The 22,860-nt window shown below is 36.2% G+C and overlaps 1 protein-coding gene across 1 annotated transcript; it reads right to left on the reverse strand.

The window, feature by feature from the left end:
* Nucleotides 1-272: 272 nt before the first annotated feature.
* On the reverse strand, nt 273-21,457 carry LOC140163769 (uronyl 2-sulfotransferase-like). Its single transcript, XM_072187085.1, has 6 exons — nt 21,194-21,457; nt 19,762-19,871; nt 19,090-19,193; nt 8,295-8,435; nt 7,882-7,976; nt 273-426 (listed from the first exon to the last, which is right to left on the reverse strand). The coding sequence occupies exons 2-6, from the start codon at nt 19,862-19,864 to the stop codon at nt 273-275; spliced, it is 597 nt and encodes a 198-aa protein (XP_072043186.1). The 5' UTR covers nt 19,865-19,871; nt 21,194-21,457.
* Between the last annotated feature and the right edge of the window lie 1,403 nt (nt 21,458-22,860).

Consider the following 22,860-nt stretch of genomic DNA (forward strand, 5'->3'; position numbering starts at 1 on the left):
AGGCTTAAATTCAAAAGAACATATTCGACATATAAGAAAGAGTAGAGGGACATGGTAACTGTTCTGACTTAAATTTTGACTTAAAACCAGTGAATTTTGATGTTTTGGTCAATTATGACGTCATCGTGGCGTCAATCTGGGGATGTTTGTGCATTTTTTGGTGTTAATGGAAACAAGATAACTATACTTATCCATTAGTTTGTTTAGTACCAAAATCATAGACATCGGTCGTTTAATAGTGAACGAAATGGCATACACGTGGCTTCAAGTTTTCATACCTCATTCATTCTCATTTCCACTCCAAATTTTTTCTTCACTCGATCCACACTTCCTGGAGTTTTGTCTCCATGCTGTCGATAATAGTAACTGGAAACGAGGAATTCGATCGGATCTCTTATCATATTTATGTAGACTGGATGAATTGACCTGTAAATGAAATAATCGTGCGAGAAATTTGGTCAAGTTGAAAAATATAGAGGCAAAGTCCCCGGGGGCAAAGTTCCAATTTACGAGATCAGAACGAGGGAGTTCTACCTCCGCTCATGGCATGGTTCTGTACATGCCCGATGTATATGGTAGCTTCCCGGGGTAGCTTCTTCATATCATCTGCAAATGGGAGCAAATGTAAAGATATCTTTTCCAGATTTTTGTAGGTGACCACAGAGCCCTAATTTTAATACACTAGAATCGGTAAAATATCGAAATAATTACAGATTTATATTAACCATGTTAACTGAAACAAAAACTGTCTTTAAAAAGACAACGCCATATATGAAGATCATAAAGATCACATATTTGTCATCCAATTTTCCCTGTTAAAAAGACAAAATTGATGTTTTGTACATCAATTATTTCATTAATTACAATTTCAACAATAATTGACAAATATCAATTATTCATTTTCCTATCTATTTATTTACCCGGGTTATTTACATTTTGAACTACTTTTAAAGGGGTAACCCTATTGGTTTTGGATATGGATTGTCTTTAAAATTACATAATAATATCAAATATCGCCCCCTTTATGCTGCTTTGTGAAAAAACGAGAGCATTTTCAGCGTAAATGTGAATAAATAGCCAAATTTGCAATCCAATACGTGAATTGCATTCTGGGTAGACAAGCAACAACAACCATTTCCGTTCGTATGACGAATTTAATGCTGACATGCTGTACAATCAATGCCCGGCCCGTATTGAACGAAAAATATTTGTTTTTTCGTACCGTTTCAGAAAAAAAGGAAATAAAATATATTTCCCCTTGCAATATGTACATTTCAAATGAATATAAAAAAGTTTGGGTTAAAATGGAGAGGAAAAAAAACCAATCCGTACCGGATTTTGAACCGGGTACCTCTCGGGTAGAAACATGAAGCGCGCGCTAACCGACTGAGCTAATCGGCCCACTGCCTCCATTGGGGAAATTTTATAATTAAATACGGCACACCGTCTAGACGCGTCTCCTCAGCAGTTAGTGTGGTTCGCTTTTTTCACAGAATGTGTATGACGCGAAACCAAAGTAGATGTTGAGGAGACTGATATTTCGAGCTATTTCGTTCATAATTCCCGGCCCAGAAATCCAAAGTATTTACCATTGTTTACAAACCGGTAGCCTGTAAAAGCCGCTGTGTTTCATGATTTCTCCGGAAATACATCGACTTGGAGTGTCAAATTTCAGGATAGTAATGAGAAAAATAGTATCTATTATGTGATACCAAAACCTCATCAACAATGAAAAAAATCGTGGGGATGATGCTGTCGATCGGGTTACGGACCTTTAACCAACGGAATCACACGTATGTTCTACCAAAAGATGTTTTGCCTAAATCTGGTTGGAGTAGGTTGTTTATCAATCCAACCCACAGAATTAGAGAAGGAGAACCGGGACTCGACCGCCATCTCGATACAGGTATGGATCAAAATTGGGGCTATTCGGTTTCCCTCGGAATGCGCTCGAGGCATACGTTGTCATGCAAGCGAGGCATGGATGATGGGCGCAATTGAGAGATCTGCGTACTTGATGCGACTTGCACGCGAGTATCAAAACGCTTCAGATGAGACGCAGAGTTGTTTTCGTTCGTCTCCGCGCAACGTCGGCATGGACTGAATACCCCCAATTTTCTTCCCATAGCTGACGGCGCGAATGTACGTGGTGTTATAGGGAGTCCCGATTATCCTTCTTTAATTCTGTGATCCAACCACAGCAGCATACGCCATAGGCCAAGTGTTTTTTAAATGCGTAAAACCAACCTGATTTTAATGCTAACTATTGCATTGGTCACGGTAGTCCTGTGACCTCTCCGGAAAAGGCCGAGCGTTAGATTTTCAATCACATAATAACATTTCATCAAAACAATTCATGTGTGATGACTGGAAGTGACCTCTTAATGACCTTTGACCCCAAATCTCTGTATGATTTATAGACACTGGGCAGTAACAATGCATGTGTGCAAGCCCATATCAAAAAAATGAGACCTTTTCGGACACCGGCAAATTTCACATGCAAATTAGATATGTAGTGGGTGACTACCCGATAAATTTTTGGGATACCATAGTGGATACCTTTCAGGTAATAGGTACCGGATGACTACCCGATGACTGTTTTGGGAAACTAGCGGGTAACCACCCGATGACTTTTTGGGGAACTAGCGGATAACTACCCGATAACTTTTTGGGGACCTAGCGGATAACTTTTGGTGACGATATTCCTGGTGAACTCTTTGGAGACTTCCTGTTGACCTTTTGGAGAATGCAGAAATACAAATCCATGAGTATGCACAAATTTATTAGGCAATTTAGCCTAATATTTGAATTTGGGAGAAATACAACTCTGTCATGGCAGTTGAGCTTGTGCTATCTTGCTATAAGAAACTTGAAAGTGTACAATGTAATATTGTAGTATTGTACAAAGATAATCTTCTGATTTAATTTGGTTCACACTGCAAACCTTACAATTAATGTACAACCAAATTGTTATGATCATGAATCAGCATGTATTACAGTACCTAAATGTGATCACATCACTGACACAGCCTATAATTTTTGTATCAAGTATTATTTATTTACAAACAAATAGCTTAACATAGAGCTTATCAGTTGATTGACTCATTAGCTGATGATAGTAGTAATTTAAAGACATTAATTTACAGTCAAAATCAACGCACTGAATAGTCTATTGTTCTATTGTGTCCGATTTGAGCGCTGACATATTGGAAAATGTTGCCAATCAATATTCATGAGAGTGTACATTCAACGTCCAATTTTCGAAATTGGGTGACTTGTGCTTAGCAGGTGTAAAATACATCTGACTGGGCGTTTTAAATACGTAACGCATAAAGCCATTGACATCATCGAATGGCTGCCTATAGTGTTGTTAGTGTTAGGCCTATGTGTGTGGGGGGGGGGCTGTGTTTAGTTTCTATAATAATTATTATAAGGCCTACATTTATTTGTAATTCCTTTCTTTTCCTTTCTCTGTAATTATTCTTTCCTTGATAAAGTATCACTCCTTCTTCTTATCTCCCTTCCCTTCTCCATCCCCTCTTACGTTTTGTCCCCTCTCATTCCTATCATTTTCCTTACCTTTCTATTTATTTACGTCTATTTATTTATTTCTCTTTTATTTCTTCCTCTTTCTCTCTTCCTCCAGTCCCCTCTCATTCTTCATACTCCCCTTCGCCACCCTCATCCCCTACCAAGACCTCTCACAGAAGAACTGCCCCCTTCAGTACGCCACTGTTTATGACATTCTCAGTCCTTCTTAAAATAAAATAAAATGTCAATTTGTGAAACAACTTTTATATAGGCCTATACCGGTATACTTATTATATGTTACATGTATAGGCCTACGTAGCTATTACCATTATACAATATGGCAGCCTTGATGTGTAATCATCAGCAAGCGCATTCAATTGATTTAAATGAAGCACCTAATGTCAGTGGGGTGACAACGAACTATACATCAGCGGCTAATGTGTGCCTTTTGTGCTTACGGCTACTCAATCACACCCTTGTGTGTTATGCTAACAAAAGGTACTTTTCGTTAAAGTAAGCGCTTTCACGCGACTTTCATTTGATCACTTATTGACAGTAGCCTGCTAGGTAAAGCGTTAATACACTGTCGGGTCAGCATACCGATTTAATGGCGGAAGCCCTTTGTCCCAAACAAAAGGTACCTTTCGATGAATAGCTTGTCAGATTTCAAATCGGCACAAGGTTTCAATGCGTTACGTAATCTATTTCATCTCCATCTTTATAATAGCTCCATGGTCAAAATCATGTATGATTTACTAGAAAAGATATAAACTAAAACATTCAAATGTGTCATATATTAGGTACATAGTGTATAAAGACTGCATCAATACAAATCATTTCCTACACATTTTCCTACCTGCATTGTCATATGAAATCAAGCATTCAATGCTTTATAATTCCTATAGCATGTTCCAGATTAATTAGTAAACATCTTGTAATGTCCTACATGTAAATCCTTACATTTTGGACTACAAATAACTTAAATATTCTGCACAAATATATTCCAACTGCTAACAGCTAGCTGCTCCATTTTGAATTCATTCAGTGACCTTTGACCATATACCCACCCACAATGCATTCTCAAAATGCTTAATGCTATTTTCAAGGTCAAATTAAAAGCGGATAACCACCGGGTAACTCCTGCAAAGAATCTAAGTTTTGGGGGACCTTCTGGGTAACTCAAATATTTAAGGTTTTTGGGAGACTTCCGGATGTCTACCCGAAACTTTTGGATAACTTAATTAGGTATTCGCAAGGTATCCACTAGCGGGCACTTTCGGATAACTCTAGCTCTGGAAAAGGTATCCGAAAGGTTTCTGATGACCACCGAATAGTCATCGGGTGGTAACCGGGAAACTTTTATTTTTGCTATGGGAGTGGCATCACTGTCTTAGGTAATTTTGGGAGAAATAGCATTTTGAAGGTATTTCATTTTATACCTGTAGTGACTATTTAATGACCTTTGACCCCACATGAAAAATGTATACACTGGGTAACAACAATTCACGTGTGAATATTTTATGCTATGTTTTCCTTAGCTAATACAAATTTGTGGGAGAAGTAACATTTTGAAGGTATTCGGTTCTACCCCGGAAGTGACCACTTGATGATCTTTGACCCCAAATCTGTGTATAATTTATAGGCACTGGGTAATAGCAATGTATGTGTGCAAATGCCGTCACTTTTCTACATAATTTTTGGGAGAAGCGCTGAGCATTTAAGTTGAAATCACAGCAGTATTCGCCAAAATTCAAGTGTTTCTAGAATGCCTTTAGATTGCTTTGAATGTTAATTTATTGCACATGCAAAGGAAGCATGGATACCTTTTAGAAATACTAGAAGCCAAATGGGAAGGTTTTCAATGAAATATTTTTGGTGTAAAAACGGAAGCATTATATATGACCGTACACCACGAATGAGCCGTAAATGTCATAAATTGTATTCTGAGTTACAGTGTGAAATGTGTATGAAGGTCGTATTCATAGGTAGCTCAATTAGGTGCGACATGTATCTCATGTTGATAGCGCCAGTCAAACACCTTAAAACCAATCAATAATCCTATTGTTGAAGAGGATAATAAGCTTCTACATATCTATATATTTAAATACACTTTAAGACTATATCATTAAATTTATAAAATTTACTTCGAGGACTGTTATGGTCCTGTGTCACAACCTGGGGTACCTTTGTGTTACATAGTAAAAAAATGAAATGGTTCAAACATTTTACCTACACATCTCATTTGAAGTGGCTTATCCTTCTGAGCATTTTGACACCTTTTTTATGGAAATCGGTTAAAAATGAGAGAGTACGGGCAAAAACAATCACAAAGTAGGGAGGATGTAACCCCACCTCTTTTTTCCACATTTACAATCATTCTCGGCAAGTATTGGTCTTTTAAATGAACTTCTGTATTTATTTACTTGGTTTAGATGTATGGGAGTTCATTTAGATATTTTTTTACTAAATTCAAATTTTTAAAGGGGGTTTTAAATCAAATTTACATTATGAATCCCTCCCCCTAATCCTCCTCCCCCTAATCCTCAGCCACCCTTGGCACATTTTATGTTAAACGTCATAAGAAAATAATTGAAAAATATTTTTAAACAGGATAAAAACACGAGTAATATAGAATAAATTAGCCTCAATTTAAGACCTAATTGAATCTTCTAAGTGAAGGAATACTCAAAAGACAGTGTTTTGAAATCCAAACTGCACATCAAAATGTAACAAAGCCATCTTTTTGGGTACCCCAGTATATGGCACAGGATCTTATATCTCCAAAATGTGAAAAATATCAAATTTTAATAATTTGTCATAAAATTTGTATTATATCGTGAATTTCATAAAATGAAAATTATTTGATATCAGAAAGACATTCTTCGTATTCAGAATGCAATTCGATAGGTCTGATGTGCTCTCATGTCCCACAACAAATGCTGTCGAAACGCTCAAAACGCTCGATTCCAGTTCCCTTAATTTAACCAAATTGTATGAAAAACCAGCATGACAAGAAGAGGAGGAAGAGAAATGAGGAATGCTGAAAATGTTGAAATATGACTTTAGCAAATCAATTAGCCAGCTGGGTTATTTTAATTCATTAATATAGGTTTGCAAACCGAAGAGGAAAGGAGATGTAAACTAAGAAGAAAAAAGGCTAAGGGGCATGTCGTTTTTTCTTCGGGGGGTCATGAATATGTTGGTGATCGGAGTACATTTTCTCGGGTCGAAATTTTTTACATTCCTCCCTTCTGCCTACATAGACTCAAGATAAACTATTCATTGCTGGAACCAAAGCATGGAGCGTGCAAAAACTTAAGTGTGAAGAAAATTTTAGCGAGGTCACCGCCGGGGGTCAGAGATCAGGCTCGAGGTTACACTCACATTGATACGCATTGGTCACGTGTCCAGAAAATTTTCCCGTGAAAATTTACCTATTAATGTTGACTGGTAGACATCGGACCCGGGCATCGGACGTACTCTCCTGTATCGAAGCGAGGTCACGTATTTAGCTATTTTTGAAGATATTCCACGTGCGAAATCGATGTAGATATATCGTTGATAATGTACAAAATGTGTCCATTTCGCACAGTCAAAGATAATGAACATACGAAGGAAAGTCTAATTATTATTATGATCTTTTTTGTTTGTAACAAATCATTATAATAAAGGTACAGCAATGTGTTAAAAATGGACTAAATTTAAACGCAATATTCATACGCAGAGATTGCCCATTGAAATGTGTGTGATACTTTGCGTACAAAACATTACATTGCGATTTCCCATTTTGGATTCCCAACGTAGAATAAAACGCGGATGGATGCTACGTTGAATATGCTGATTTTACCTCATGTCTAAGTCCATGCAACGCGCCCAATTTTCAGGACGAAAAAGTCTCATTTTGAAAGTAAAGTCATGATGTATGGATGTAGTGATCTTTAATCTATCAAAATATATGTTTTTGGGCAACTATAATATTTGGGGAGCACAAAAAACAATTAAGATTAATCAGCATGTAGATCAAAATTTTAGTCGAAATCAAAAGCGCAGCGGCTTGTTTGAATCAGGCATAGACTCAGCTTACTGTTATCGGGACTTTTATTTTTTCAATCACTATGCCCTCTATCGACCTAGGTTAGAAGCTGTTAGATTTGATCAAATATTATAGTCTTTATTTCAGCTCATTTGTTCTCCTTCGTGACGAATGAGCGCAATCCAGTTTGGAACCGAGACTAGCAATATTTAACACCGTATTAACGTACGTAAAAACGTACGCGAAAACGTACGTTCCACGTGCTGCGTTCAGAAAATCGCATTGTCTCTAATATAATTGGTTGATTACTTCCTTACTTCTCAACTGGAAAATAGAAAATGTGATCGCTAAACAAAGCAGGTGGGTTGGCTGCAAGTTGTTGTACTCGCTTTATCGCATATTCTTCTTTGCCCTGAGTAAAATGAGTAAAACTTTACAATAATATGTCTCGGTCTATGTAATTAGTTGTAGTAGTAGTAGTAGTAATAATGATAATAATAATAGTAGTAATCATCATCATCATCATCATCATCATCATCGTCATCGTCATCGTCATCGTCATCGTCATCGTCGTTGTCGTCATCGTCAGGGCGTGTATATCATGACTGAGTGAGCCTTGCACAACAAAAGAATCGGTTGTCCAGCGTTCTAAGTGAATATCAACGTCATCATCATCGTCGTCATCATTCAATGACTCATCATCATCCATAATAGATGACGTAATGCTTACCTTTAGATCAATTCTCTCAAAAGCATATACTATGTTACACCTTCTATGTATAATATCCAGCTTCAAGCATCTCCAGCGTAATAACATGTCCATTGTCCGGCTGCCACATTTCGGCATTTTATTGTAAATGATGGTGTGGTTCTTGAATATTGCAATAAAAATGGAAAGCAAAAATAGAAACAAACATAAGCACACACCTCAAAAATAAGACGAGTATTTAAAAAAGATAATATCCGCAGTTCAAGGCTGACTTAAGGTTAGACACTATTTTAAACTGTTGCGATTTGGTAGTGAGCTTTGGCAAATATTGCATTGATCATTTCATAGCGAGTGTGTAGAAGAATTCAAATATCACAGATATATATAGTTTTGTAGGTCCTGTGGTTCTTATAAAGAGGGTTGAAGCAACACTTTTGTAAACTCGTTAACAACAATAAATCAAGCAAGTTCAAAGTATATCGTCGGGTGCATCACATACTGGTCTATCTTGAATTTTTGACTTTTTTGAGAAAATTGGTATATAGTTCATTTTTACGGAGGTCTTCCAATACAACAAATTACAGACCTCAATTTTTCCTAGATAATCAGTTATAAAATGTTTAATTTAAACTATCTATGATTTTTTCAAAATACGTGTTTTCACATACTGATCTATCTCGAAAAAACACGCATTTCTAGAAAATCGCAATTGAAAATCATCGTATTAAGTTGACCTTTCTATAATTTAATTAGACTATGGATTTTCATGAAAGTGGTTTTAAATTAAAGCATATACTTAAAAGATTTATTTAAGTGGAATCTTTAATTATATTTACGTATGTAATATTGCTTAAAACTACACTTAAGTTGTAGTTCTGTATGTGAAATCGTTAATTTCCCGATATCGTATTGAAAGTGCATTACATACTGGTCTATCTCGAGATAGACCAGTATGTGATGCGTCTAAAATCATATCATTGTTCGCGAAATCGAGATAGCCCCAAGATAGACCAGTATGAAACGCACTTTAAATACGATATCGGGAAATTAACTATTTCACATACAGAACTACAACTTTAGTGTAGTTTTAAGCAATACTGCATACATAAATATAATTCAAGATTCCACTTAAATAAATTTGTTAAGTATATGCTTTAATTTAAAACCACTTTCATTAAAATCCATAGTCTAATTAAATTATAGAAAGGTTAACTTAATACGAAGATTTTCAATTGCGATTTTCTCGAAATGCGTGTTTTTCGAGATAGACCAGTATGTGATGCGTCCGACGATATGATTTGTAGAATGAAACTATTGCAAAACATCAAAGTGGGTTTTTTTACAATAAAATATTTATTAAGATAATGAAAATCAATTTTTGGGCTGCTTCGACCAACAGTACATCGTGTACCCTTCAGGATACGATACATGATTTACCGACAAGTGACTCATTTCGGAATGCGATCATGAATTTTGAAGAAAAAAAAGTTTCCACATGCTTCGTCGGGACTCGAACCAGCGATTCTAAACTTCCTCCGATTACGCGTCTAGCGCTTCACCGCTCGGCCACTGTGGCAGTTGAGCGGAGGAGTGTGGTAATAAAAGATAAATCTCATAATGCCATCTTTAGCCTTTTGTTTACTAAAAAAAGACGCGTTTTGTAAAGCTAGATTAGCCGTTTTATGCATAAATAGCACGAACGTTTGGGAAAGGTTTCAAACAAATAATAAAGACACTGATGTGATGATGAAATTGCGTAAGTCTTGAATTATCTGCGTCGCAATGTTTTGTTTTGGTTTTAGGAATGTGACCTTAAAATTTACGACTTCATAACATTATCATTCGAAATCAACAAAAGATATTTCAACACTATAAGTCCTCATTCTTTCTCTAGAATGTTTTGTACATGTATGTGAAATAGCTTCAACAATGGTTCGCTGCATAATGGTAAAAATAGCCTTGACCTAAAAAAGGGCGAGAGGTACTATATTTACGGATTCAGGCTAAATTTAAAATTGATATAAAACGTTTGTTTTTGATCGATTACAAAATTAATTTTGTCGTATAAAGAAATTGTATCTGGTGTGAATTACACTACAGTTTTTATTCCTAGGGCTCTTTGACTTCTTCAAATAATTTTTTTAATGATAGAGTGAATCCCTGGCCCTCTATAATTACGCACAAAAGATCGACCCCTTAAGGGCTGGGGTATGAACGTTTGGACAGTATTTATTTTGGGACATTAGAGCACATCAGACATATCGAATTGCATTCTGAATACGAAGAATGTCATTCTGATATCAAATAATTTTGATTTTTGAAATTCGCAATTTAATACACATTTTATGGCAAATCATTAAAATTGATATTTTTGATATTTAACAGTACTTGAAGTAAACTTTAGAAATCTGATGATTTATACTTAAAGTGTATGTAGGTGGGATGAAAAGCCGACGATCAATTGAAAATTTTGACCTTTCGTATTGAAGATATGGATTTTTTCCCAAAACACCAAAAAAAATTAGGTCTTTTTGGGAAAAAATCCATATCTTCAATATGAAAGGTCAAAATTTTCAATTGACCGTCGGCTTTTCCTTCCTGCTACATACACTTTAAGAATATATCATTAGATTTATATAATTTACTTCGAGGACTGTTATATATCAAAATGTGAAAAATATCAAATTTTTATAATTTGTCATAAAATTTATTATATTGTAATTTTCAAAAAATGAAAATTATTTGATATCAGAAAGACATGCTTCGTATTCAGAATGCAATTCGATAGGTCTGAGGTGCTCTCATGTCCCACAAAAATACTGTCGAAACGCAATAAACGCTCATTTTAGATCCCTTAAGGGTATCTAGTCTGGTGCCCAAATTAAAAACCCAAAAGTAGCGTCCGCACAATGTTTTTTTCTTGTTTCTATATCATCAAGACCTACTGATTCAGAAACTGACTGATGTCACCTCAGCACCCTTGGGCATTTTGAGATATCCAAGATGGCCGCCAAAATGACTGCCATCACATATAAATAGCCATATATTAGCTATATAAACAGGTATGGTGATGATTTTAGTGTCTTTGATAGCATTACATTGCATGTAATAATGCTATCTACTGAAGACAGCTGTGTTACATACATTAATGCAATCAGCTGAATATAGACATTCACTGCATGTAATAATACTGTCTACTGAAGATAGCACTACATTGCATGTAATAATGCTATGTACTGGGTTTTGGAGGTCAACGAATTCATATTAGTCATTATCTAAACCACAGAAGTCTTTATTCACGCTGAAATCCAATATGGCCGCCAAAATGACCACCGCCACATATAAATATCTATATATCAGCTATATAAACAGGTATGGTGAGGATTTTAGTGTCTTAAAATGGGTTTTGGGGGTCAACCATTTCATATTTGGCCTTATCACAGCCATAGAAGTCTTTATTCACGCCGAAATCCAACGTGGCCGCCAAAATGACCACCGCCATATATAAATAGCTATATATCAGCTATCTAAGCAGGTATGGTGATGATGTTAGTGTCTTGAATTGGGTTTTAGCGGTCAACCAATTCATATTTAGCCTTATCATAACCACTGAAGTCTTCATTCACATTGAAATCCAATATGGCCGCCAAAATGGCCACCATTACATATAAATTGGCTTATATGAACAGCTATGGTGATGATGTTAGTGCCTTTAAATAGGATTTAGGGGTCAACGAATTTCATATATGAATTGTTACATCTAAGTGCTGAGTGTGCTTAGGAGCTATAACAGTGATATAAAGAGCTTTGATTATATTCAAGGGGATTATGCGGTCACTTATTCATCAGGTACAACTACATTATATGGTAATGTCACAGGTGTCAGATGCTTGTTTTCCTCTTTCAGTCACCCCAACTGACATGTATCCAGATCAGGTGAATGATCGGGGGGAAAGAAAATGCTCGCTTCCATGTGATAACTTGCAAATGAGCTCGATTTACATTTTCAACAAATGCTTAGTTGTTTGTGGCAAATTATTCAACTTTGGTGTGGTTGTCAGTCACTTTCCGTTTGCAACTTTTGACAACCAAATGCTGTACCGAACCTTTGACATTGTCCCAGTTGGCTACAACAAATGTGGTAGCCTCTGCAATTGTGTCATCCACTGCTTGCTCTATATCACACAACTTGTCCAGCTAATGGTCATAATGGACACTATGTCATAGTGTCAGAACCAGAGTGGGCATGAGCAGCCAGACGTTGCGGTCGCTGAAATATTTATTATTGTATGCTTGGAAATACCTTCCCATCCATAGAAAGGTTACAGGTAAGATTGCCATGATGTAGCTGTATGTGAGCAACGGGAACGCATTCATGTCATCACATATGACTTTGGTCTTCTTAATCCCTTGGTTGGCAATGAAGATAACTTGCTGGTACATAATAACATCAGCTTCGCATGGTTTATTTTCATATCAGTCCGCTGGATCACAATACCGAAATTGACTTCTTGTGGGACAGAATAAGATTTTGCAAAACAAGTCGACGTTTTACAGTGTTTGTTTTTTCACACTATACAACAAAAAACATTGTGTGGATTAAGACGATATTTTGGGTTTCGGCACTATTTACGAGAAAGAATTTTTGACAAATCAGAGTACACAACCTGAGATGTTGATGCATACAATACTGCATTTTGTGAGCATACAGCAAAAGTGCTCGAAAACAAGCCAGTATTCAACATCAGCTTCGCCTTAATAGCTCCCTGCTACAGAAGCAAATCACACTTATGGCATTAAGAACAATGTTCAGATCATCGACATCATTTGTCAACAGCTCTGGGATCGTGCGAAAGATCTGGGTATTTGGGTATTGATCCAGCGGACTGAATATATGAAAACGAACCATGCGAAGCTGATGATACTATGACCCAGCAGGTTGTCTTTATTGCCAACCAAGGGATTGAGAATATCAAAGTCTCATGTGTGATGACACATGTTGCCCACATATTACCATGATTACTACCTGAAACCTTTCTATGGAAGGCATATTACTACCTACCTGTAACCTTTTTATGGAAGGTACAAACATTAAAGTATTGCATCGACCGCAAAGAAGCATGTAGATATTGTACCACAATTTCTGGTTCCTCATATCCTCCCTGGCTGTGACATTGTGGCATATCGTTGGGAAATTGAAAAGGCAAATTACTGTTATCAAAGTGCTTCTAAAAGGCCATAGTTAGAAGTTGGGTGATATGGAGTAAGCCGTGGATGACATAATTGCAGAGGCTGCCACCTTTGATTCAGCATGCAATGCAAGCAGTCAACTGGAACAACGTGAGCGATTGGGTACTACAGCACTTGGTTGTCGAAAATTACAAAACGAAAAGTGACTGACAACCACCTCTAAGTTTAGACCTTGCCACCAACAACCGGGCGGGGCATTTGCTGAAAATGTAAAACGAGCGTATTTCGCAAACTAGCATCTAGAGCCAGTGTTAAACCAGGATCCACCTGATCCATGTCAGTTGTGTTGGCTGAAAGATGAACCTAATAAGTTACATTGCCCGATAATGTGCAACCAGCACCTTCAAAAAATATTCAGGATGATATGCTGTGGTTGTCAGATGGACAGAAACTGTCATGAGCAAAGTAATCATATGAAGATTATGATGACGAATCTGATGAATAAGTGACCACATCTTCCCATTAAACATAATCAAAGCTGTTTATATCATTGTTATACCTCTTAAGCACACTCAGATGTACGTAGCCATTCATGAAAGATGGCGGCCTTCTTGGATTCCAGTGTGAATAAAGACTTCAATGTTTTAAATAAGGACAAATATGTGGCAAATATGAACTCATTGACCCCTATTTAAAGGCATTAACGTCAGCACCATACCTGCTTAGATATCTGACTATAGCTATTTATATTTAGTGGTGACGGTCATTTTGGCGGCCATATTGGATTTTAATGTGAATGAAGAATTCACTGGTTTATATAAGGACACATATGAATTCATTGACCCCTAAAACCTATTTAAAGACACTAACACCATTTCCATACCTGTTTAGATAGCTGATACGTAGCTATTTATTATGTGGTGGCGACCATTTTGGCGGCCATATTGGATTTCAATGTGAAAGAAGATTTCAGTGTTTTAAATAAGGACAGATATGAATTCGTTGACCCCTAAAACCTATTCAAAGACGCCAAAATCTTCATCATACCTGCTTATATAGCTGATATATGGCTATTTATGTGTGATGATAGCCATATTGGCCCAAGGGAGCTGAGGTGGCATCAGTCGGTTTCTGAATCAGTAGGTCTTGACGATATAGAAACAACAAAAAAACATTGTGCGGACGCTACTTTTGGGTTAAGCCGATATTTTGGGTTTCGGCACCAGACTAGAAATGTTTGTTAAATTCGGAGCAAGTTTAGGTTTGACCCATGTGGAGCCTAAATGCGACCTTTGACCTGGTGCTTATAACTCGAGAACCAAACGTCACAGATAAGCCAAACTATGATTTTCTAATATGAGAGGAATGCTTTGATGTGATTTTGAACAAAATGTATATCTGTTTTCAAATTTTTTTTCAAACCATAACTCTTTTTGGAGCAAGGTGCATAGAAAAGTTTTCCTGGTATATAAAGTCTTCCGCATCGATATTATATGGTTGCAGGCCTTAGTTACGGTGTACCATCTCCGCCAATTTCCTTTTTAATTTCCCCTTTTTTAATTTCCTTTTTTTTTAATTACCCCTTTTTTTTTTTTTTTTCACTTTTTTTTTAATTCCCCTTCTTTTTTTGAATTTCCCTTTTTTTTTTGAATTTCCTTTTTTTTGAATTTCCTTTTTTTTTTGAATTTCCTTTTTTTTTGAATTTCCTTTTTTTTGAATTTCCTTTTTTTTTAATTTCCCCGTTTTTTTTAATTTCCCCTTTTTTTGTGAATTTCCTTTTTTTTGAATTTCCTTTTTTTTTGAATTTCCCCTTTTTTTTAATTTCACCTTTTTTTGAATTTCATTTCACCTTTTTTTTTTTGAATTTCACCTTTTTTTAAATTTCCCCAAGTAAAATAAAGTTTGGCAGAGGCGGGGTTCGAACTCACGGCGCAGGGCTTTGGATACTCTGTGGGCCCAGCGCCTTAGACCAGTCGGCCACTTGTCATATTGTTATGCTTTTGAAAATTATTTGAACATATGGTCGCAACTTCAACATAGGCCTACCACGTGACAAGCAAAGGCAGAAAATGCGGGAGAAAATGTACCATATTTTGGAATTTTATTTGTTAAAAACATTAATGTGTATTAATAATAAATAAATTACTAAATTAATAAACATGATAAATGGGCAATTATTATACATGCATTATCGATTTGAACTCGCTAGGCCGTATGGCCGCACCGGCTGCACGTGCTATAATACTCCTATATACCGGGCCGGGATACCGGGTATATACATGTGGTTCACATTATAGAACCTGCCATTTTTCGTGCATACACGGTCTGGATTTTCGCAATTTATAGGATAATTACACGTAGGTCCCCAAAGTTTCTTCCAGTTATTGAAGTGCTTATATAATGACATGATGTTGCATTCAATAATATAAGCCTACGTATACTTTACTTTACCTTTACTGTCACTATTATAATTATATAAACTTTTTCATAACCATTTTATACTAGTATTTTGATGTAATAAATATCAGTATAATTTCGAGTTCAACTGAATGCTTTCATCATGATTAATAACATGTTTTATTTATCAAAAATCGACTATGGCATAGTCTAGGACCTACGTAAAAAGGGGTAAAATTTTCATAAAATTTTTACCATCAATAGAGTGTTAATTTTGACTAAATTCAGAAAATATTTTGGCGTATATAAACAGGGCTGTGACTTTTTGGAATTGCTTGGCGTGAGACAGATGCGTACCGGGATTTGCCGACTCCAACGTTCATTTTGAACAATGATTAGGCCTATTTGAGCCACGGCGCTTGAGAATTTGAAAAGCGGGGTGGGGGGGTGGGGGTTGGTAGAAACAACAAATTATTCATGACGATGCGTGAGATTTTACTCATTTTCCAGCTTTTTGCGTGAGATTTACTACTAGGCGTGAGATTATACTATCTTGGCGTGAGACCGTGAGAAAGTGACCCAATGCGTGAGACTCACGGCCAATGCGTGAGAGTTGACAGCCCTGATATAAAATTGAAATAAAATTCTCTGCCTTGATTTATTTGTTTATGTATTTATTTAACAATTACCGGTAATTGATTATTTGCTTATTTATGTGTTTATTTATCAATCAATGAATTCTTTTATTTATTAATTTATTGATCAATTAATGATTTATTTTATTTATATTTATTTCTTTATTTAATCGTTTTCATTTAATAAATTAATTGATAACAACCGTATTCATTCCAATAAGCGCCCATGCCCCAATATAAAGCGCCCACCCAGGGAAGCTTAGGGATTAAGTTTAAAATGTAGCTCCTGGATGACCTTTGACCTCGGATGACCTCGATTTTACGTGTTTTACGTGTTCCCCTCATATCAAGGATTCCACCCACCAAGTTTGAGCCCGATCGGACAAAGTTTGAAATTTGACCCCTCCATAATGACCTTTGACCTCGCTTGACCTCAATTTTATTTCGGGAATATATTCCCCTCGTATCAAGGATTCCACCCACCAAATTTGAGCCCGATCGGACAAAGTTTGAAATTTGACCCCTCCGTAATGACCTTTGACCTTGGTTGACCTCGATTTTATTTCGCGCATTATATTCCCCTTGTATCAAGGATGCCACCCACCAAATTTGGGCCCGATCGGACAAAGTTTAATTTTTTGATGAATATGCATTTTTTTTGCGAAATAATTTCCCTTTTTTTTAATTTCCCTTTTTTTTTAATTTCCCGATATTTTTTTTTTTGATGTGCGTATAATGTTGCAGCTAGTGGATTCAGTTTAGTATACCGCGGGGAGCATTAGCTTTAGTCAAGGCTTCGTCCGTACTTTATCTTTGAACACAGCTATCCAATTGAACATGGATAGCGCTCGCATAGCTTTCTATTTTTTATATCTTGGCCCCGGGATCTTGGCCTATAGTGAAGACAAAAATTAAATCCAAACCTAGCAAAACAATCCGAATCCAATAGATATAGAGTGATCACGAGGCTTATATTAAAGAAGGCCTAATTTGAATTAGATTACATTACAATAATAATTATTAATAATATATTAAATATTTAGACCCTTCCACTGTATAAGTAGCTAATATATAATTATTCGGCATATAGCTAAAGCCACGATTTCTCCGTGTTCATGGTGTTACAAAATTTAAAATCCGTGTTATTCCGTGATTTTCCGTGTCCACTATAAAGCACTAGGCCTATGGGCAGCCTTGCATCGTAGGCCTAAAATTAATGCTATTGTTTAATGGTTGATTACTGCTAAATAATCACTTTTCTTTGTTTTATTTTGCAAATCAACACAAAAGTTAGACATTTTATACAGTTTTTCACTATTTGGTGGCATTTTCAAATTTCCCTGAGCAAACCCCGACATAAGATGAGTTTTTAACATCTTTTAAAACATAGTTACATTTTTAGCAGTTCTAAAATATATAGGCAGTTCATTCCATAGACGTGGAGCTGTAATTTCAAATGACTCACGTGCTGTTATTTTGTTTCTTGAAGAAGTTGCATGTTTCCAGATCGAAGAGTACGAGTGGGAACATAATTTGAAAGAAGTTCAGATAAATCATGAGCAATATCATTATTACATTTATATACAATCAACATAAGTTATAACAACAATTCATTGGACGACAGGAAGCCAATGCAGTTCCTTACCAGTGTGTTATTAGTTTGTGAGAAAAATGCAAAAATAGTCACATAATAGTCATAAAATAGCTCTATTAAATAGTACGAAAACGTTCTAATATGCCGTCCCTTTACATGGCAATTTTAATGGCAATTTTAAAACATTTGTCATGTGCAAAGCAGGGGGCGAAGATTTTTTGGCAGGCCCAGAAGGGAAGCAAGCAATTTTTTGGCACGCCTTGGGAAAATTACACCCCCCCTCACGGACCGGGATAAAACCACTGCGAGTTATATACTAGTATTCTTATGGTTTTCCCGTGACTTGACATAAGTCTACGGCCCTAGCACACAGGCTATACAGGGACGTGCCACTACCTAGTGGCGCTTTCCCTGGGCTATATCAGTGGTGTAATACACCACTGATATAGCCCAGGGAAGCGTAAAGACTACAGTGCGTAAAGACCAGCATACGCAGTAGGAAGCGAGCAAATTCTCGGACAACTACCAGTATGTGCCTCGGCCAAGATTCTGCTTTGTGAGAAAAAAAGGGGGAATTAAAAAAAAAAAGGGGAAATTGAAAAAAAGAAATTAAAAAAAAGGGAAATTAAAAAAAAAAGGGGAAATTAAAAAAAAGTGGAAATTAAAAAAAAAAATGGAAATTAAAAAAGGGGAAATTAAAAAAAAGGAAATCAAAAAAGGGAAATTAAAAAAGAGGAAATTAAAAAAAGGGAAATTAAAAAAAAAAAGGGAATTAAAAAAAAAAGGGAAATTAAAAAAAGGGGAATTAAAAAGGAAATTGGCGGAGATGGTACACCGTACTTAGTCATGTTAGTCACAAAATATCTGTTTAAGAGCCTTATAATTTGCAACTGGATTAATACAGTAGAACAACAATCATCTGACAAGCAGGATGTTAATTTCGTGGTCAAAGCGCGGTTTGATTTTAACTCATTTCTATGTAGGCTTCTATAGGTCTTACCATTCCCGTAATAGGCACGCCATATTTCTTATGCACTGTTGTTCCGTGCTGCTCCGTTAACTTTTGTGATGACTCCGTTGAACTTCCCAGAATAAGGCGTGATCCTGAGAAAGATCAAGACGAGACAGACACAGATACAAAAAGACAGAAGACAGACAGAAAGACACAAACAGAGACAGAGAGATAAGAACTTAGTTAGTTTCTGAACATATACCCATGAGCATATCCCTGCTAAAAGAGAGGAAAATAAAACTGGATATGTTCCAGCCTTATAAGGCCGCGAAGTCTAGCCGTAAACTTGAAATGACCTCTGATGACCTTGAAATGACTTTGGAAATAATTATCTTTCGTGAAAAATGTAGGCACAAAGTTTAATAACAATCTATACAATACAAACATTTGACCTTTGGTTGACCTCCGATGACCTTGAAATGACCTCCATCATGTTTTGCATCATAGTACCATCACACATACTAATTTTCTTTTAAATTGAACAAACTTTGGAATTTTACCCATTTTGACCTTAAGTTGATCTCGGGTGACCTTGACCATCACCATCACCAATCACCATCATCACCATTACCATCATTATCATCATCATCATCGTCATCATCATCATCATCATCATAATCACCATTATTACTATCATTCCTTGTATAATTATACACTGACCCATTTCTCTGGTTTCTCTTTGACAAATTAGGACGAGCAAGGTCAAGGTCAAGGTTCCCACGATGCTGATGACGATGAGTAACTTCCTTTTAGTTAATCCCATTGTGAATCTGTAATAGAATGCGGACAAGTGTTTAGCAAGGCCTTTTCGTTTGAAGCGAGCGATCCAAACTGTGACTCGATTGGTAGTGAGGGACTTTCAACTCGTCATAGAAACAAATGAAGACCTGAGCGCAAGAAGTCCCCTTGGCCCCTCAACATGTATACACTAAAGTTGCGTATAGTTTCGTATAGTTTGGTAAAGTTTTATACATGTTCAGGGTCCAAAACAAATCTTTCACAACCTTTCATGATGTTTTCACCCTGGCAACCTGAGATTACCCCCGGGGGATTACCCAAGGTCAAAGGTCAAATGAGGTAACATGTGAAAATTTGCCAGATTGGGCATAAACTTGGTGCATCTTTGCTATAATTAAAGACAGAGATAGAAAGAATTTATCGCGTCTGATGTCACTGTCAATTATGATCCTTGATTGGTTAACACAGGTTAATAGCGCGTAAAAGGAAGACCGATCTATCTGGTGCTGATCGGAGAAAAGGAACAGCAGCAAATGGCGAAAAATTACGTACTTTTACAAGGCAAAAAGCAGCTTTTCTAGGCATTGTTGACATGGTGCCTTCGCCGAAAGAAAGTTTCCTACTATAAAGACCTAACGTTTGAGATGGTTTGCATGTTTGAAAGTGCGAAATTAACAATAAGGCGATCGGTTATACCGCCGTGTTCAGCAAGTCATCATCACGACATTTGTAAACAAACCGTGCTCGAGTTTGATTGACAGATGACGTCAGACGCGATAAATTCTTTTTATCTCTGTCTTTAATTATATGAGGGTAACATGAAAAGTCAACATGAGATTAAAGGTCAATGAGGTCAGAAGCCTGATATTTCTAGTAGCTCTAGTTCCTCTTCACGGTACAGGCTGTTTTGAAAATGACCGTACTCCATGTTTCACCTTTTTTCTAATTCACCATGGGCTAAGAATTTGAGCATACCTTGTACTGCTTACTCCATTGTTGAGCGTGGTTTTAAATTTAGAAGGCTTGAATCCAAATCCAATCATTAAATCAAATCTAGGCATTAAGGTTTGAGTATATATGACACAAAGGCTTATGCAGCATATACACGATCAATTTGATTGATCAATATTGGGACCCTAGATGCAGGATTGGATACAAAATAATATTTCTCTTCAATATTATTGAAGAGATCTAATCAAGTTTGATTTTATTCACAGTTGGACAATAAAATAATTAATGTTCGTGTGTACATTACATTGATCTTGGGTCTTTGATATTGATCAATCATATTGATCGTGTATAGGCCGCATACTACGTCAATAGTTCCGTCAACAGTTGTATATCTACAACATACCTCTGATTCCTTTAGTTGTCCGTCCAGTGTCCAGTTTAAACCCTGTCTTACAAGTTTCTAAAACTTGCAGGTCTCGTCCGGTCCCTGCATCGATCCTGTATGGTATGAACTGATTACACCTACCATTTGGTTATACCAGGAAAAGTGAGAGTCTTCCCATAATTATACCAAAGACCCTTTAATACAATCAGTACAGCTTCATGATTGAATGTCTTTCATATGGTAATTTTGTTGTAATCATGTATAGAACCTGAATACGTCCAAATTCTAAATAGGGCCTGATCATTTTAAACTTAGTAGTGACTCAACGAGTTATCACATAACAGTAATAATAACCTATGGATACAGGTATATGGATATCAACAACTTTTTCACTGCTGACTAGGTTGCAACAATAGAGTTCGTGAATGACCTGACTTTGACCTTGGTTATTATTCTAAACGTTTTTCTTCTGCACACTGTCCGTTAATTATACCCCACGCAATACAGAGTTTATTGTTCTGTTGTGTCTGATTAGAGCGCTGACATGTTGGAAAAAGTTGTGACTTTATTATTTATTAGCTGTATCGGTTGGCTCGCAAAATTCGGACACGTTTGGTCCGCGATTGTATTTCAATACAGACCTACAATGTGTATGATTTTAGACAGGCCATCCCAGGAAAAACTAGCACTTTTTCTGACGGCCACCTCTATTTTCCACCTAAAATCAAGATGGCGCCCAAATCATCACGTGCAAAACCAAATCCCATAGTTTCGACTAATATATATTACGATATAAGCAAAATATATAAACCGATTAATTTCAGTCAATGTCTCATCATTTGACCTTGAAATATTCAAAATGGCTGCCATTTGCACTGTGCAAGTTCAAATCCATTGAAAACCGTTATGTAAAGTAGATGCCGCCACCATTTTCGCCTAAAATGTACAAGCAGAATATACAAACAGATAAAATTCAGTCAATGTTTCATCATAACACTTCACACTGAACATTCAAAATGGCTGGCATTTAAAATCAAGTTTAAAAATCATTGAAAATATAGTGCTTTGACATATTTATGTAAATCAAATGCCACCATGTCGTCTAACATGTATCCAGGTATAAGCAAAATATACAAACTGATTAATTTCAGTCAATATCTCATCACTTGACATTGAAATATTCAAAATGGCTGCCATTTGGACTGTTTCAATTTAAAATTATTGAAAAAATATTTTGACATCTTTTTGTGAAGCAAATAATGCCATTTTCGCCTAAAATGCCATTTCGCCTAAAATACAAACAGATTTACATAAGTCAATATTTCATCACTTGACCCTGACATATTCAAAATGGCTGTCATTTGCACTGTAAAGCTTTAAAATCATTGAAAATATGGTGCGTTGACATCTATATGTGAAGTAAATGCCACCATTTTTTGCTTATATGTATGAGCAAAATATACAAACATTAAGCAGCTAAATGTGATATCGTGCTAATGTATACAGTTGTTTTTGAGTCATTCGCAATTTTAATTTCCCCTCTTTTACAAAATTATTCATTTTATAGCATTTTAAAGCTTTTTCGGATATAAAATGTATCTATTAATGACAAAATTGGTGGCGCTATTTAGTAACTGGAAATTACTCTTTCAAGCGTTTAATATACCATTAATTCCTTGTTGTTT

This window comes from Amphiura filiformis, chromosome 11 (genome assembly GCF_039555335.1).
Source record: "Amphiura filiformis chromosome 11, Afil_fr2py, whole genome shotgun sequence".
Taxonomy (NCBI): Eukaryota; Metazoa; Echinodermata; class Ophiuroidea; order Amphilepidida; family Amphiuridae; genus Amphiura; species Amphiura filiformis.